Source organism: Sebastes fasciatus, chromosome 19, assembly GCF_043250625.1.
Source record: "Sebastes fasciatus isolate fSebFas1 chromosome 19, fSebFas1.pri, whole genome shotgun sequence".
Lineage (NCBI taxonomy): Eukaryota > Metazoa > Chordata > Actinopteri > Perciformes > Sebastidae > Sebastes > Sebastes fasciatus.
This window is the reverse complement of record NC_133813.1, coordinates 13,053,784-13,073,320: the sequence shown is the minus strand read 5'-3', so window position 1 is coordinate 13,073,320 and position 19,537 is coordinate 13,053,784. Positions and strand designations below refer to the sequence as shown.

Here is a 19,537-nt window from a genome sequence, read left to right as displayed (position 1 = left end):
ACAGTTAATGCGAGTGGAAGAATGAGAACAGAATGTACTGTATCCTCTAAGTTATGTACAACTTAAAGAAATGCTTCCACATTCTGGGAAATACTGTACGCTTACTGGCTTTCTTGCAGGGAGTTGAATGAGATTTAGGTGATGGCAGCACTCCATATATTACTCTGATGATTTAGCGTTACCTACGTAAACCTTAGGAGAAGAGTAAAACATAAATTTTAGCTATGCAAACGGCAGCGGTCGGTAGGTTTGTTATATAGAAAATGTGTTATATTTGGCTGGTACCATAGACTGTATATAAAGATGGATGACGGGTCTCCACTTCCTCTCACTGTACAGAAGTGAAGCCAAAATATCCCGGATACGGGAGCCAACATCTTGAGATTTTTGCGTCATTTGGAGCCGGAGTCTGCGCAGTGGTGATCAGGCGGTGGAGCCGCGGTATCGAGGTCACCCGCCCGAACCAATCACGAGTCGAGCATGGCCGCAGCTCGTTAGCAAGAGAGAATCGCAGCTGTCAATCATGACGTCTCACCCCCTTTTTATAGCATCAAATAACTAATTAAAACCAAACTTATCAGGAAAATGGAACACCTGAACATACATCAACGTGATAAGAAATACCGAAAATGACAGAAACCATCTTTGGGGAAAATGTATTTGACGTGTACTTTGGCTTTTTAGTTTGGCCCATGTCCCATCTGCTAACATGGAGGAGGCGGGTTTTATGATCCGTACTGCAGCCAGCCACCAGGGGGCAATCCAGATGTTTTGGCTTCACTTTTGGGGGAGCCATCATCAAAGAACGTATATTGCCAAGAAATGAAAGTTAATTGTTCGTTCCATTGCAACACCAGCGCCCAGCTGCAGAGCTATGCTTCCGCCGTTTTGGACTGAAAGCGACAACCGGACGCCAGTAAAATGTTTGACTAAAAAATGCTGTACAAAAGTAAAACAAAGTTATTTCTATTTTATAGTCATATTCTACCAAAATGGCCTGTGTTAAACAATGAAATATCATAAATATAGTAAGCGTTTTCAGTCCAAAACAGCGGCAGCGGCTCTTTTTGTCTCTGTGCTTCTATACTCTTTGCTGTCATGTTGTCCATCTTTATAGTATACAGTATGACTGGTACATGGGTACAAGAGGGTGTGTGCATGTGTGTTAAGGCTGCAGTCCTTTCTCAGTGTCAGGTCAAGGTTTACATGTTCTTAGACCTGTAACAGTGGAGCCAATACTGACATCTTTTATCTGATCTTGGTGTGACTGACAGCTTTATTGTAGTAATGTAAAAGCTATGTTACATGTGATGCTGCTATCACAACACTAGTAATGAGTGATTTGCCACTTTCTCCTCATCCTTGTAGACATCAACCAAACCCCCTTCAATCTATTCTTCTTCACGACTCCTTTTCCTTTTTATCCCCCCCCCCCCAACACCATCGCACTGAATGATGTTCTGTTGCCAGGCAACGGACCGCAGAGCCTCTCCTCCCTTATTGCCGTTTCCCCTCCTTCCTCTCTTCTCTGCGTCTTTGCCCTCTGCTCTTTGACCGTCTTGACTGGCGATGTGCTTTATTTTTTTGCTCCCCTCGCCGATAGAGGTCTCTGCTCTGCAGACATGTACAGTTTAAAAAGAGTTGGCAGTGTATCCCTGCACACACACTGTGATACGTCCAGATGGCCTGAATCTGGAGGAGCCAAGCAAGAAGAGAGTGAAAAGGAAGTTCCTCTGAGAGAAGGACTGAACATGAAAAGCTGCTAAATGTACATCTTAGTGTGACTGACCTCTAGGAAGTGCACACAGACACAATGAAACAACTAAGGAATATTGTTTTATCTATTAATCTGCAGATTTTTGTCTCAATTAATAGTTTAGTCCATAAAATGGAGAGAAAATGCCCATCTTAGTTTCCTTAGTCCTGGGTGACGTCTTAAAACATCTCTTTTGTCCAACCAACTCTTCAAAAGCAGGAAATCTTTATATTTGAGAGGCTGATAACAGTTATTTTCTGGCACTTTTATTTGAAAAAAGCCCAAAAACGATTAGTCGCTGAACAAAATAGTTTTCTGTCTATTGATGCATCTCTAAATGAAACAGAGGACACAGAGAGAACAAACAACATCTCATCCAGGTTTCTGACCATTCTCTGCCATGCTCGCAGGTGCACCATCAACTAAAGTTACATAGTACTTTGTCAGTAAAACTGTAAATATGATGGTAAACAATGATCATTAATTATTATATTACATTGTAATTAGGACTGTTAATCGATTAAAATATTTAATCGTGATTAATCGCATGATTGTCCGTAGTTAAAGTGGCAGTAGGCAGTATATTTTTGGCATCATTGGGCAAAAATTCCATAATAACCTTTCAGCATATTGTAATTTAAGTGTATCGCACACTTTTTATCTGTTCAATATGGACCATAAAGGGAGATTTGTCAAGTATTTAATATTCTTCTCAACATATATGCTTGCTTTATGAAAATGTATGCATATTTCTCACTGGAAATCAATTAACAACACAAAAAAAATGACAAATATTTTCCAGAAACCCTCACAGGTACTGCATTTAGCATAAAAAATATGCTCAAATCATAACATGGCAAACTGCAGCCCAACAGGCAACAACAGCTGTCAGTGTGTCAGTGTGCTGACTTGACTATGACTTGCCCCAAACTGCATGTTTGGAGTGTTATTTAGCCTCATTGGCGTCAAGCTAGTATGACACGGTTGGTACCAATAGATTCTTTAGGTTTTTTCTAGTTTCATATGATGCCAGCATCTTCACTTGAGCTTTAAAACTGAGCCTGCTATAACTTAAAAATCGCAAGTTGCGTTAATGCATTAAAGAATTTAGTGGCGTTAAAACAAATTTGTGTGAACTTTGACAGCCCTAATTGTAATGGAAATAGTGATAAACATGCCGAAATAAAGGCAAAGTCTGACTTCAGTAATGCAGATCATAGTATAACTGTATATTGTTGCTCATTTTCTATTTCCAGTGACGAGATGGAGATGCTGGTGTTCATTATCAACTGTTGAGGTAACTCAGAAATGAGTGGCTGAGATGTTCAGGAATCAAAGACACACCTGCAGGCAGACAAAATACGGAAATACTCTAATGATCATGCATACATGGATATGAATAACCAGGTTTCTCATTTTCCATGTAAAACCCGGAATATGATCAAAAGCAGGTCACCAAGTTGCACGTAACTCTCAGATAAAACTCGTTAAAGTGAAGTTTTCCTGCTCTAAGGGTCTAACAGATATCTAAAACCATACTGTGAATGGCCAGCACAACCTGGACAAAACTAAGCAGTGTTTATCAGTTTGACTAAGAGTGGGTGGCGTGTGCCCTACTTCAGCAGCTCATTAGATCATGTCAGACAGAACAGTAACGAGGGAAAGTGATGAGAGAGCACTTATCGTGGAAACAGAGGGAGAGAGAGAGAGAGAGAGAGAGAGAGAGAGGGTTAAAGTCCATTCAAAACATTCCTTTGGGCAAGTGAGGATGAAAGGCTCGAGCTTTACATTCTGAATAAAATCATTAATAACTGTCATGCTGACTTTATTGTTCATGCTAAATTAAATCTGATATGCAGGACTGTAGCTGGGGGATTACAAAGCTCTTAAATGAGATTCTGCAGCTTCAGCTTTACTGGAGTTGGATCAGAAAGCGGCGTACATATTGTAGCTAATGAATAAATAGTTTATTTTTATGTCATGCCAAACAACAAGACACCGCTATATATCATCTGTACTTCTATACACTTTCAAATAACATTGTATTTATGAGCACATTTTTCAATAGTTGTGCTATAGCTGCAACGACTAATCAATTAGGTGTCAACTATTAAATTACTTGCCAACTATTTAGATAATTGATTATTGATATCTTTGAGTTGTGGACATTTTTCGACATTTTTATAGACAAAATAACTAAAATTGTAAATTGAATGACAGAAGACAAGACAAGAAATGCCACAAGAATAAAGTTAATCCTGACAAGAGGCCTTTCTTCCTCATCTGCCATAACTTAAATTATTAAACTTAAATGTTTCATATTTTGCCTTCCTAAACAAAGATGCGCAGCAAATAATGATTATTTTGATTAGCAGTTAATCTGCCAATTACAGTATTTACTCGACTAATCGTTTGATACAAAGTCTATTGACACGAAGTAGTGAATAATGGCAATCACAATTTGCTAAAGCTCGAGGTGACGTCTTGAAATTGCTTGTTTGGGGTGACTAACAGTTCAAAACCCAAAGATATTTATTTTGCTATAATATAAGACAAAGAAATACAGCAAGTCATCAGAAGTAAAAAGCTGGAACCAGCGATTATTTGGCATTTTTGTTTGAAAAATGAATTAAATGGTTGATTGATTGTCAAAATAGTCAATCGACTAATTGATTACCAATTAAATAGGATTATAAATTGTCTCTCAGGGGATTCTTATTGTGATATGATTATATATCCAAATTAGTGATTCCAAGCAAAATGTCAATCTAACAAAAGGTGTTTTATTTATCGTAAAAACATTCCTTTTTATATGACATTGATTTTGCCCACCCACACAAGTATACTGTAAAGCACTTGCTGCGTTTTCTCCCCATGGTATACTGTATATAATGAGATAATACAATCCAGCCGAGCATGTTTACTGCAGGTGCGAAGCTCTGATAAACGACAGAGAGGTTTCTGTGCGGTAATTGGCTGAGGAGAGGCTGCAGGAAATACTGCCTTCTCTCCTTTCATTAATAGGCCTGAAAACAACATATATTTTCTGCATACTTCCTCGTGTGGTGGTATGGGGCCGGTGTTTATGTGTGAGTGAATGAGCTTTCCGTTCAGATCTGTGCGTGTGCGCGGAAAAATGGACAGTAAATGTCGAAGCTATAGGCCTCTCACTATCTCCCTCCATTTCTCTCGCCTCCTGCAACATTAACCGTCCAATCGCAGGATAATGGAGGGGGAACCAATGCAGCGTTCAGACAGAGCAATGCACCTCCTCCATGGTGTGTGTGTGTGTGAGGAAAGAAATGTGTGACATTCTGTATTAAACGTGCGTTTAGGTAAGCGCTTGTGCTGCTGCGTGTGAATAGGCTTTCTTGCTGTTTTTTGGGCTAAAGAATGAAAAATAGCAGGAGAAAAGGAGCCATTAAGCGCTCTGGGGAGTCTGTGTGTGTGTGTGTGCATAGACACGCACATGCATGCATCACTCAACCGCTGCTTTTAAATCATGCAACAGAAGAGTGGCAAAGAAGGAAAAGCTGCACTCCAATGATTCCCCAGTGGTCCGGGGGAGGCGGGGAAGAGGAAACGGGGGAGAAAGGGGGCCAGCCAGTTATGCTTCTATGCTTTAACAAACAGCCCATAAAACACCTCACCTCTGCCGAGGAGCAATGGTGGAGGGATAGGGCAGAGAGAGAGAAAAAAAAAAAGGAGAAGGGGCATCAAATGTATAGAGAGAGGGACAGAATGAAGGATGAGGTCGCTGGGGAAGAGAGGGAAAGAGGGATGTGTAATGACAACAAAAAGCCGAATGATAAAAGAATAATAGCCGTCTCCACGATGCGTAACCCCATGGGAGAGGGACGAGGCTTTCGAGCTTTATAGACAGAGAAGAGATGCACACACACACACACACACACACACTTAAACAGCTCCCATTTTAGGGCATGACTTGAACATTTCACAAACACAATCGAGCTCACGGCGTACTCAGAGAGCCTCTGATTTCCCCAAGGCCCACGGGACAAAGGAGAGAGAGATGCATATGTGTGTGTGTGTGTGTGTGTGTGTGTGTGTTGGGGTATTAAATCAATACTTTTGTGACTGCTGATAGATAATTGATCTCATCAGTGGGCCTGTTCATGCACACTCACAATCCTCCAGGAAGGCAGAGAACACGGAGGCATAGGCGGCAGAGCGGGAGAGGAAGTGAGCAGTGGGTGAGGAGGGAAGTAGTAAGTAGCAGAGGGAGGGAAGGGGGGGGGGGGTGATGAAGAGAGGCCAGGTGCACAGTCACAGGGAAGATGTGAGTGAGGGATGAGAGAAAAGAGAGAGGAGATGAATAGAGGCAGAAAATAAGAGGGTGAAGAAAACGAATAAAGAAAGAAAGTATCCAGAGGAATCTATAAACTGTTATCAGGTCTTCCTCTACAAGCAACCAGGACTTTGTATTGCAACCCTGTCATGCTTTGGATTTTTGGTGGAGCTAAGCACAACCGAATGCTGAATAAGACATTTTCAGACAACCAAAAAGTTTTTTTATTAACTTTCATGAACTGAAAACAAACTGTGAAAGGGTTAAAGACGTCTATACAATCAGACTTCTTTTTGCAACCAGAGGAGTTGCCCCCCTGCTGGCTTCACTTTTCAGAACCGGAGGTTGCCCTCTGGTTACTATACAGGATATGTAAGAAAAGTACCTGTTAGAGACTGGAGCATCCACTGTGTGGGAGCCAACTGTGGGAGCTCAAACTTACGATATTGCTACGTTTGACAAAGTCATTCCTCATCATGAAATCCTTTCCTCTCGTAACAAAGTGAAGCATAGGCTACTGTGTGAAAACACAAACTTTTAAGTATAAATCTAACCACTGTGTCACATGACCAAGTATGTTTTTCTATAGTTATAATAATACAGTATTGTAATTCCAGGGCTAACTAGCTCTACACTGCAACACAAGCACACTACTGTTTCTGTGTCTTCATCATGGATTATCAACTGTTTAAGGATGCTAACTTTTTGCCAGGGAGATGAAGCTTTGGATTCTTTCTTTTAGCAGTATTGTGAGTAGCTGTCGTATGAATATTCAGCATGTTCTTACTCCCAACTTGTCAAATACGGCAGCTTGGCCAGTGGCCCTATAGGTACCCCTCTAGTGTCAGTTTCTGTTTGTTACATGCATACACTTTTCGAAATAAACTTCAGTGTTCACAGGAAACAACTTGGTTAGGTTTAGGCAACATAACAACTTGGTTAGGTTTTGGAAAAAAATTGTGGTTTGGGTTAAAATGGCTAGGCTACGTTTGTTACGTAGTCAACTAAGCTACGTTAAGTATGTGACGTAAGTTAAGTACGCTACGTAACCAACGTTACGTAATTTAAAATAAGTCGATGTTGACTTTTGGTTTCAAACGGGACACAAACGCTGGTCTCCTGGGTGAAAATTCGGAGTCCTCCTCTTTATACTATGTCACCTGACTTCCTCCTTTGCTCCCGTCATAACTACGGACACGTATTTGGCGTCATAGTTTGAAGAGTAGCGCCACTGATCAAGCTGCCTTATTTGACGACTTGAGAGTGAGCGAGCTGGAATATTATTTATTATATTAAGATCCTTAGCCTATACAGATTCGCCAGGTAGAAATGAGAGGCCGGCTTTTGTGTGAAAACAAAGACCCAGTGTTTTCAAAATGATGGTGATTTTAGAGTGATAAATCTGTCAGCCATAGCAACAGTAATAAAGAGGGCAGGGCTTCAGTTGGCGTTGGTTAGGTCACTCACAGTGAAGCCAGACAGAAAGTGACTATGTGTGTGTGTGTGTGTGTGTGTGTGTGTGCGCGTGTAGTTGTTTAAGGTTATACTGTAAGGAGGTGGAACATGAGATCAGGAGAGTTATCATTAAAGGTTGCACTGATGGAAAGTCTGAGAGCTGTGTGGACATGAATGTCTGTGTGTCACACAGGTCACCCGATGACTCAGACAGTATCGAGTAAAAATACTACAGCTGCTGCATTTAGAGAAGGAAGTGAAATGTGTGGTGAACAAAAATCTGCCCTTTTCTTTTACATCGCTCCGTCTATCATTCTCAAAGTGGGCCCCGTATTGCCAATACAAGAAATCGAGAAATCCCATGACAAGACCAAAACCAACAATAAACTGAATCTACTAACACATATTGACTGTGTAGTCAAAGCCTGATTCATCTGTGCCACAGAAGTCCATTGTGTTTTCAATGTTTTTTTTGACAACAATAAAGCTCTTTGGCACAGAGGAACAAGCTTTATCAGGCTTTGGATACACAGACGATTCTTGTTTGTGGGATCATTTCATTGTTGGTTTTACTCTCTTTTTTTTTTTTTAAATTGTTAAATTAGAAAATATAGAATATCCAGACTTATATTTGAAATACTTGAGAATGAATTTAGTGTACTAACATACATTATAACCATACAGATGGCTGTTTTCAAGTTATTTCTAGGAGCTCCTCCCTTCCAAGCTGCGATCAGACAAACTGATCACATGCTTACAAAAAGCCCTCACATGTAGTGAAAGACCCCTGCAACGCAACTAATGATATATAATGCATGATGTTGCGGTAGACGTGAAATAACAACCGCCTACCTGCGAAGGAGAAAATTAGAGGTGAAAATTGTAAATCAAAGATAAATGTGGCTGTTTGCCATGTAGCCATTGACTGCACCTGATTAGCATTAACTCTGCCTGCGGCTAGGACAAATCCAGCACGCTAACAACAGCCCCGCGCCGATAATCTGCCCATTTATACGACAGCAGCACTGGCGATGACTAATCTAATGACTAGCGCTGAAGGGATCGGGCCACCCACCCGCCCACCCAGCAGTCATGCTATAGGGTGGGTGCAGTAGCTTTAAGGGCCCTCAAGAGTGGGCAGATGCTGCAGTGAAGCCTGGGATCGCAGAGCGCAGCAGCAGCAGCAGAGCGCCATGCATCAGCTGCTTTAATAGACTATTAGTTATGTATCAGAGAAAATGGGAGGAGGAGGGACAGATGCAGAGAGACAAGAGTGAGAGATAGAGTGAGAGAGAGAGAGAGTTTAATCTTTGGCTGGCACCCTCTATGACGTAGACTATTTTAAATTACTTTTATGCTTCCAAACTGACATTTTTGAGGTCGGATGTGATATTGGTCCCAATGACAAACCACTGTTTCATCCTTCTGCATATTATAATGGAGTTTTCTTCTTGTTAGACCTTGTGCTATAGAACAGAGAGACACCCAGAGAGATAATGCATACTGATGAAGTTGCATGCGTTTAAAAAAAAAACAATTAGACAACAAGAATTTTACATGCATCACTTTGTTTTTAGAAACTTGGATCAAGTTCACAACGGTAGATGGCAACACAGCTATATCTATGTAAGAGACAGAGAGTGTCATGAAAATGAGAAATAGAAGGGAACAAACCAAGAAATGCAGAGTTAAGAGGAGCTACAACAACCTCCAGGTTCCAGATTTAAGTTTCATTTGGCCCTTCATTAAAGTGTCAAACAGGCAATTGAGCTCAAACAGAAAAACTACCTCAAAGTATAGAAGATAAAGGCCTCTCAGAAAGCCCTGTGATCATTAGCTTCACAGAGCATCTGCATGTGAAACTTTAAAGAAGCGCTGGTGAGCTAATGTCCTATGCAGTTTCATGGGAGGGTTTGTCAGTTTACGGTTTCCCGTGTGAATCTAGGTGACGAGTACCACCTACTACTGTAACTACTACAGTCATCTAACTGTCCTGCCGCTCTCCAGTGGTAAACCTCAGTGGCTCTAATTATGAGTCATGAGTGTGTTTTCCTTTTCAGAAAGCTGTCTTGTGTCCACACATATCTGAGCATGTGTGTGTGTTTATCAGTGGCACTTTTGGACCTTTTTAGGGGTGCTCAAGCGCACTTCAATTTCATCTCAGCATCCCTAAAATATAATTATTAAACCCTCTAAGACCGCCAGCAATCCCGGCCGACATTACTGTCTTTAAGAGGCTGTAGAGAGCTCAGTTATGGTGAAGGATCACCTCGCTTCCCAGCATTAGACGCTTGATGGGCTGCCACTAGACACAAGGAACTTGGTACCTGATTGGACGAACACTTTCCCTCATAGGGCGTGCCCACACCGCCCGCATGAGCAGCGCGTGGCGGCACCGGAACCTGTTGCTTTTGAATGAGAGGAGTCGCAGCTGCTCGATATTAGAAAGAATGCGGGTTTAAGGCACTTCCGCATTGGCTTCAGACTCCGTAGGTTGCCCACTGGTTGCAACTAATGATTATTTCCATTTATCACTTGGTCTATGAGGTGTTTATTCTCCGTTCACCACAGAGGCATGAGAGAAAAACAATGTTTTCTTCAAGAATTCAAGGTAACGCGGGGTGAATATTTGATATACAAAATAATCAAACACACAAACAGACGCAGTAACACATAGCGAGACGCACATACGGGGGAAAAATTCAGTGTGACAGTGCAGTCAAAAGCCTCTGAGGCGGTGACAGTAACACTGGTAGGCAGGTGGGAGTGGAGCCGTCTGCTCACCAGTCACTGTGCAAGACTGACAGCTAACCTCTCAACACATTGCTCTTCACACACACGCACACACACACAGTAGCCTTCATTGCTGTGAAATGCACATGGCCAAACACACACGGAAACAAAATCAACAAGAGTTTGTGTGTGTGTGTCTAAAGGGTTTTATTCTCAATACCTCCAACAGTGTTTTTGTTTTCCTGTGTGGTGTACCACACACATTCGGAGACAGCCAGCGCCTACCTCTCTCCTATCCGTCACCGCCTTCATCTGTCCAACTCAAATGAAGACAATTCAATACACTGGTAAAAAAACAAAACACCGCCACGCTCTTCCAAGCGGTTGTGTCAGGATGAAACGGGTTTAATTGTTGTCGGCTTCAGCTTTTAACGCGCAACACACAATAAAGCTTTTAAAAAAGTGGACGGTGGAGTTGTCACCGAATGAAGTGACAAGACAGGGTGGGAGTTGCCTTTGTGTTTGAGTCTCTTCCTATAAATGCAGATGGCGTCATGTAGTATTTGTTTGCACATTTGGGTGGATGAGTTTTTTGACGAGTATGTGGATGTGTGCTGGCACACAGGTTAATAGGAACCTTCCACACCACTGATTCTCCACACTCTCGTCTTTATTCAGGATAACTTAGCCAACAAAATCCTATGATTAAAATGTTCCAGTGTAGCGAACCGGTGAGTGATATTCCACTGCCCACCGATCTCCTGATGAGCTCAGAGTGAATGTAGGTAAAGTCATTCTGAAGATGTGATGCTCACAAGGCTTCACACAAAGCAATCCTCATGTCTCATTATAACAGAAAATTCACTTTTTCATTTTCAAAAGTGTCCCTGATTCCTACAATTTCAGGTTTCCTTATCAAATACACTTAGAAAACAGAGTTTTTACTTCAAACTCTCCATAATTACGCTGAAATGTAACCGGATCCTTCACACTTCTGTCATGTCAAAAGTGGTTTGTGTGGATTACGGTGAATCATAGAACCACGACAGCGCCTGTGGAGGTACCTGCTCTTATTGGCAATTGCTACTGCTGCTTCCATGATGCCAAAAATAAAACAAACAGGCAGGATGAGTCACGGCTCTGCTTATGCTGGTCTCTCTTATTAGGGAGACCCTGCTTTCAATCTGTGTCTCCCACTTGTGTTGAGACATTTCAAAGCATGTTCTTCAAAGCAGTGGAATACACTGGAGTCAGTGTCGTGTCTAGAAACAAGATTCAACCCAAAGGTTGAAGTGATTTGCAGTTGTAATCGAGGTTATACTGCGGCCACTGTAACTTAACTTTAGAGGTACGGCAAAAAAGAGCACTTTCATCATTAAGTTTAATAGTTAACTTTCCCAAATAGTTATTTTTTAATAGAAAGTGTTATAAAATACTGCATACATGGAATGTTTGCCTTAAAATATATATTGTATTCTCAGTTTAACAAATTTGTGATTACATTTAATGCTTTTAAGACCTTTCTAAAGGCAAAAACAAAGAAATGTAACACTCATTTATTGGACCAATCATGTTTTTTTCTGGGAATTATTTTTCTTTATACATAAATTATAAATGGTGAATTTTGAAGACAAAGCATTGTATTTTTTTTTAACCTAAACATCTTTAAATTTGTCAAATTCTAAGCAAAAATTATTACATTAAATTAGAATATAATGAAAGGATTTAGTATTTCTCCACCAGAATTAGATCGTGGCAACATGTAGAAAGCTATCCAACATCAGACCGATGAGATTTACAGAAAATATAATTGAACAGTTTAGTGAATTCACTTTTTGTAGTGGGTAGTCAAACATTTCATGTCACACCTTATGTATTATACCCCGACCGATACTCAATTTTCGCGGCTGTCCAATCACATTTTTTTTTAACAATTATGTTATTTAACAATTAATTTAGGGCTGCACGGTGGTGCAGTGGTTAGCACTGGCGCCTCACAGCTAGAGGGTTGCAGGTTCGAATCCGGCTTGGGACCCTTCTGTGTGGAGTTTGCATGTTCTCCCCGTGTTAGCGTGGGTTTTCTCCGGGTACTCCGGTTTCCTCCCACAGTCCAAAGACATGCAGGTTAGGTTAAATTGTGGACTCTAAATTGCCCGTAGGTGTGAGTGTGAGCGTGAATGGTTGTCTGTCTCTATGTGTCAGCCCTGCGATGGACTGGCGACCTGTCCAGGGTGTACCCTGCCTTCGCCCAATGTCGGCTGGGATCGGCTCCAGCCCCCCCGCGACCCCTAACGGGATAAGCGGTTGCAGATGGATGGATGGATGGATGGATGGAACAATTAATTTAACAATAAACACATTAAAAGATGTTTTTCATGAGAATCCCTTAAATTAGTTTTTTAAAGAATTTTCACTGAGCAGAACATCTTATAGTTGAAAACAAATATATTGTTTCTAAACTACCTCAAGCATATTTTTGTCAGTTCTTGTTACCTTTCATCCGACATATACAGCAATACCAAGCAAGCAAGAAGCTAAATATCTTCAAAGTGAGACATGTATCCAATATCAGAATCATGGATATTCAAGAGAAAATGATCACACTTTCTTCATTTTATGACTTTTATGCTTCTTATGGAAATGTCAGGTGCTGATATCTTCACATTGTACAGACACACAGACTACTGTATGAGCGCACTTATTCAATACTGTCAACACAAGGAGCCGTTTGTTGGCTAAAAAGGCATCAGGACCTGAATCTGTCCCGACCTTTGCACGAAGCTCCCCTGGAGACACACAACCTTAAATAGTGTGAGCGGACTAAAAACACTTTTCCTTGTATGTTCACACAAGCAATTATATTTCTCTTTCCAACAGAAAAAGCAGAGATTTAATTTCACTGCAGAGTCAAGGACCGAAGATAATTGCTAAGACGTAAGCTTGGCATCATGTGCTTATCCTCCCTGAGGTTATTTTCTGAAGATCAACCTGGGTTTATCAAGCCCTGCCATTAATTTCCATTACTCTTCTATCACACACACCACACAGCCTTTTTATCCCTTCAGGAATTGCCATATCTTAAAAATTGACTCATACTGGAAAGGATTATTTTTTAAAGATTAATATGAGTTTTGTTTTGGCAATACACTTACATACTTATTTGATTTAACTAATTCTTGCTAATTACGACACTGAGATGGTAGTTCTGAATTACCAGTCTTTCCTTAGCACTTCTAAATGGCCGTAATACTAACTAACTAACACCAAGGAGGCTGTGCTGGTGCCGGTTATTAACATAAACTACTCATCAAGTCCAAATAGGACGTCGTAGAGAAGTTAGTGGTTCTGTTTGGGTAAATTTAATGTCCATTTTACACAGTGATGGGGTACTTTATGCTAGCTTGTCATCCATCAGACCGGCAATACATCATCCAGAGTAGGCTCTGAGTCTCATCGCCACGCCCCTTTTAGTGGAAAACAATCCTGCGTAGATGACGGCAACAGTGTAAACTAAGGAAGTTGAAACATGTCTCTGAATTTCTACCTTAAACAAACTGATTTAAATTAATAACACTATGCCGAAGAGTCGCGGCGTAGATGGTCGTGTCAACAATGAATCCAAAAACGCTGATCTCTGATGTGTTCCCCTATAAAACAAATGTTTGTTTAACAAGAAATGAATACATACAAAGATGTCAAAATTACAATCTAAACATATGTCAAATTGCATTGACGTCTACGGGATCTCTGGTTTTCTCTCCCCCAAAAAGAGGCGCGGCCTTGACTTTTTGCTAAGTAACCGTATGTACCGGTCTGATGCATCCCATTCATGATCACTACTATGTTAAATATGAAGCTAGAAATAGCAGGTGGTTAGCTTAGCTTAGCATAAAGACCGGAAGGAGCCACTAAAATAGGTAATTTTTTTCATTGCCTTCCAAAATGACACGAGTGCTTTCTGGTCTGACGTCCCAAATGTCGTTTGTCAGTGCTTTCCACAAAATATTTTTAGCAAGTCCAAGTCACACCCTTTGCTGGCATCCATCCACCCCAACCTCCTCTAAACAAAGTTATGTGGCGCTAACTTCATTCTCCTTTGTTGCGGATATCATAACTCACATGGTAGCTAGAGTCCTTGTCAGGTAAATGTAAACATAAAGGTCATATTAGGCAGTTGATCAAACGCCAGATGTGGTCATACAGTACAACACTGATAATCGATTAATTGCAAAAATACTGAACATTTGCTAATTTGCAGCTTTTTCTCTGCTTTATATAATTGTAAACTGAATATCTTTGGATTTTGGACTTTGTTAATTAATAATTAATAATGAATGACAATAATTATTAGTTGCAGCCTACGGTGAACATCTAGGGAGGTAATTCCAACAGGACCAGTGCCTCTTATTAGCATCAAACCTGGGATGTTCACATCTGTTTACAATCTTTTCATCCAATATACTAATCTACCAATGCTGCATATTGTCTTAATATCTCATAGTTGAATAGTTTATGCATCATGATAGATCACAGAAGACCCTTAGGTTTGCTATTTGTAGTTTGTACAGCAGAGAAAAATATTCTAGGTGTAGCAGAGGTGACGAAGATGACGAAGTCATATGTGTAGAGAAAGAGGTGTCTCGCACTGCTGTGCATCGGGCACACTTTGAATAATCAGTGAACTCATCCTGGCTCACACTCACCACAGTGTTTGGATACTGCTCTCCCTCTCTCTCTTTTTTTCTCACATACACACCCCCACACACAGCAGCGTTGTGTGTGGCGTCAGTCTGCTAGGGCTGATATGCAGCATGTGGTTTCTCCTCAACACTAATCAGTCGCACACGTGGTGCGCAGCACTCATGGACAAACCCACAATATGTCCCTGGTAGGAAGTACGATTCCAGCGTGAAACCCTAGGACTTCCTGTCCCTCCGGGCTATCGGGATGCACAGACTCAGGCGGCTCACAGCGGAGGGATGTACACTCATCCACACACAACATACTCCCCCCAAAGCAACAATGACTCAACAGCTTGGTAATCAACCACGAAGACACACACACTGTGCTGCAGCTTTACACCAGCAGCGTCATAACAAAACAAATGAACTTCGGAGCCTGAGCAGGCAGCAGAGTCCTGCATCAGTGTGAGAGTGGAGCACCCATTGTGATCCACGCTGGCAAAAGCACATCGCTGGACCACACCCAGTACGTCATGACTCATCAGTCACCCTCTGTTGTCCGTCCATGCCAATAGAAAAGAGGGGAAGGCAATAACAGAGAGAGAGAGGCAGAAAGGGAGAGGAGATCACGGAGAGAAGAATAAACGAGGAGAATGAGGAGACACAAAGAGAGCGACAAACAGATGAGTGCATTGTGGGTGGGACTCACCAGCTCCACCGAACCATAGTGTTTCCTGCTGAAGTCTCCACGCCTGCAGCCCAAGTCCTCCGAGGCAGAGCTGCAACACAAACGCATGGTCAGACACATGGCCTCTCTGTCCTCCATCATCACACATCACAGACATACATAACCTGTTGCAGCTTTTCTTCCAGTCTTTTTATTTAATCTCACTTTGTCTCCTTGTTCATGCCCACTTTGTTCTCCCAACGTTCTTTCTTTCTCTCTCTCTCTCTCTCTCCTCTTCCCTTTTTTCTTTCTTTCCCTTCCTCCTGTCTGAGTCTTTGTCGATGTGGCGGGGCTGCTGGTGGCATGGTGACTGGCCGGGAGCGCCGGCCAACCCCATTTCTGATTGAGACGTGGGTCCTAATTGAATTAAGCCACAGTGATAGATGGAGACTGGCTGGGAGAGCAGACCGCTGGTCAAATAGCCAAATGAGCACATAGAGTAGACACAATCGCTATTACATAGAAAGACTAACACACACGTACATCAGAAACAAGAACAAGTTTGAAACGTCTTTTACGGTAATATAAAGAACACCCTGTATTTTTTAAGTTTTTTGGATTATTTGGAAGCTTATGAGGCCATAAAAGCCTCTTTACTGAAACATTATCAAATATAAGAAAGACAGCGATCCCATGACTTTTCATCTGACGCCATCATCAACCTCTACTGTTGCTACTTGAAGTGCACTTTAGCAAATGTTAGCATGCTAACGGGGAATAGCAAGGGAGAGGGATGAAGAAATCACACACACAGCTTTCCCATCACCCACCACTGTACATTTTAAAGAATGTAAACAAAACTACACATCTCAACACACAGTTAAAGGGACTGTTTGTAAGAATCAGAAATGCTTGTTAACAGCGACACCTGTGGCTGTTAAGTCAACGAAAGTCAGCGTCGGGCTCACGCTTGTGCTCGCTCTACATAGATATGAAAGAGCATTGATCAACACAGTGAGGCGACACACGTCAGTTAAAACCACAATATCACTCTATATTTCACCTGCTTGGCAGTAATGTTAGCTGACCAGACGAAGGTTTCTCCATGAATCACTGCTGATAATAGTGATGGCTTTTCCTGCTTCAGCCTCCCGACCGCGGACGGAGTGATCACCGGCACCCGGTCAGAGACGATAACGTTTCTCGCTGCGGAGCCCCCGTCACTTCACAAGACACGGAAAACCTCTGTTGGTCTGGAGGAGCTGCAGCATTTATTTCTGCACAAACGTCCACTGTACATTCACTAGATATTCTCAGAGCTACGAAGTCTTCTGCAGTGTGTAGTGTGCGCACATGCACGTGAGGCGGAGCCAGCTGTGAGTGAAGGCAGGCAGAGGAGCAGAGACTCCGGCCCTGGAGACCAAAGCTACGGTGTCCCCCGCGTCCTCCGACCGCGGCCAACACTGTTTCGCAAGACGGGCTTCACTAGATATAACTTTGCGGTTTTGGTGCTTCCGTGTAGTTTGTGTTAGAGTCTGAGTCTGAAAAGCGTAGCCACCGACCCGGATTGATTTATACGTGTAAGAAGTTACAAACAGTCCCTTTAAATCCTCTTTTTGTACCATTTTCTAAATTATCTAAATTCTACTACAGCATTAAATCTCGCTTATGAAATATATTTAAACACTTTAGCTCACTCAACACATTAACAGACCTCTAACGGTGATAAAACAAACAACTGCGTTATAACAGCGCGGAGCTTAAAGAGGTCTCCGACAGCTAGTTTAAATGCTATTAATGAGTTAGCCAGAAACTTACAAAATGTGCACTTTGCTCTCATAATGAACAACAACAAAGTATTACAAATTCTTAACAACATTAGTGTACAACTTTATAGTGCTTTTGTGGACGGTATTTACTTGAAACATGGGGAATAGACAGGGAGATGGATGGAGAAATCACACAAACACAGGTAAGGAGGAGCGCAATCCCGCTATTACCAACAAATCAACGCACAATCAACCCACACAGACAAGGATCTGCATCACCTATCTGCATTCCTCTTTTTGTATCACTGCATATTTGCATAGTGTGCATCAGTGACAAGTCTAAATACACATTTACATCCAAAATGAAATTACATGTCTTGAAAATACAGTAATAACTGAGACAAGAAAGAAATTAGCTTTCCTCCAAATGAAATGTTTTTGCCTGAAAAGGAATTATTCTTGTCTGTCACACTAAATTGAGATGGTGAATACTGTAATCATCATACTTGCTAAACATCAACTTAACACCCCCATTGTGTGCATATTAGCATTAGCCATACATTAGCAGTAAGCTCGAAGCACTGCTGCCTGTGCAAAGCCTCCCTGCTAGCTTGACTATAGACTCTAACTAAAGAAACAAGAAGCATTCAAATGCATTATGAATATTTTTCAGGTTATTGTTTCAGCCATGACTCACACACAGAGAGACGAATATTCTGCTCACAGGCTAAAGGGGCACAAAGCTAATATTTAGCATGCTTAAAGGTCACATATTATACTCCATTTAAACTAGTTATTATAGGTCTCAGACACCTCCAAACCATGTCTCTGAAGTTTTTTTTTCAAAAAAACAATCAGATCATGCATTCCAGCATGTCTCTATAACCTCTGTTTCAGCCCATTTCCAAAAGTGCTGATTTCTGTGTCTGTAGCTCTGTAGGTCTCATATTATGCTCATTTCCAGGTTCATAGATGTATTTTAACCCGTTAGCATGTAGCTACATGCTAACGGGTTAGCTCTGTTTACATGGAGATACAGAGCTAACCCGTTAGCATGTAGCTACATGCTAACGGGTTAGCTACATGCTACCGCTATGACACGGTGTGTAAACACAGCGACCATCAGGGTGGAAAATAGAAGATGTGAAACAGTAGTCAGTTCATTATTTCTGCTAAAAGATAAATGTATGGAAGATCAGAGTAATGGTATATTATTTACAGTAGTAGCTGTCTCTGTGTTACCATGACTACAGACCACCGGAGCTTAGCTTACCATAGTTTACCAGAGCTGAAGACTTTCTCCTGTACCATGTTAACATAACTAACTAACAGGTGAGATGATTACAAATGCTGTGAATAATTAATATTGTCATCTGTCAACTCAAATAAAGTTTGACTGTGAAACAGAAATGTGTTGTGTTGCTTACAGTCACTACTACCTGTACTCTGCTACATGCATGACATCAAATATATATAATATATAAATATCATCTGTTTAAACAGTGTAATTACATAAAGCCTTTGTGAAAGAACATGTTATATTTAGATGATGGGAGTACATGAAGCCTGCTCTGGTTCGACCAGGAAACCCTTATATGGCTAATTCTCAAATGACGTCAGAAGAAAAGAAAAGCTGCGCAGCGTTGTTTCGACACCCATTTCCGGACAAACGGAGCAGGAGAAAAAGAGAGAGGATGGTCTTTTATGATACTATGGTGACTTGTAGACACACTGGGGACAGATATTGATGTTTAAAAGACATGGAAAAGTGCATTTTGCATAATAGGTGACCTTTAAGTCGGAACAACTAAGAGTTGGTCCTAAAAATGTGCACACATAAAATCATTTTGCATGTACCACTATGATACACAACAACCTATCAACTTGGGAAGGGCCAATCTGTGTCGATATACATATCATTTATTTTGCTGCTCCCACCCCATCCAAAAAGATTGTTTTATATCGTTGTATTCATTATACCGCCATGAGCTCTACCCATGCTTCACCTCATTACCCAAAACCTGATTTTATGTCTCCAGCAATCTACAAAATACAGCAGCGAGTGGTAAACCGTGTGTGTGTGCAATTTGACTGTTATTAGGCCATTAAATAGTCGTTATCGGTCGCTATAAGCACCATAGATGTGTCATTAGGGGCCTACTAAGC

The 19,537-nt window shown here is 41.3% G+C and overlaps 1 protein-coding gene across 5 annotated transcripts in view; it reads right to left on the bottom strand.

Moving 5' to 3' along the window:
- The window catches only part of garnl3 (GTPase activating Rap/RanGAP domain like 3), a 76,374-nt gene that overhangs the window by 33,173 nt on the left and 23,664 nt on the right, over positions 1–19,537 (bottom strand). For all 5 annotated transcript variants that reach the window (XM_074618033.1, XM_074618036.1, XM_074618034.1 and 2 more), the window contains exon 2: positions 15,645–15,714. In XM_074618033.1, coding sequence (XP_074474134.1) covers positions 15,645–15,714 — 70 coding nt within the window. The remainder of the gene's footprint in view (positions 1–15,644; positions 15,715–19,537) is intronic.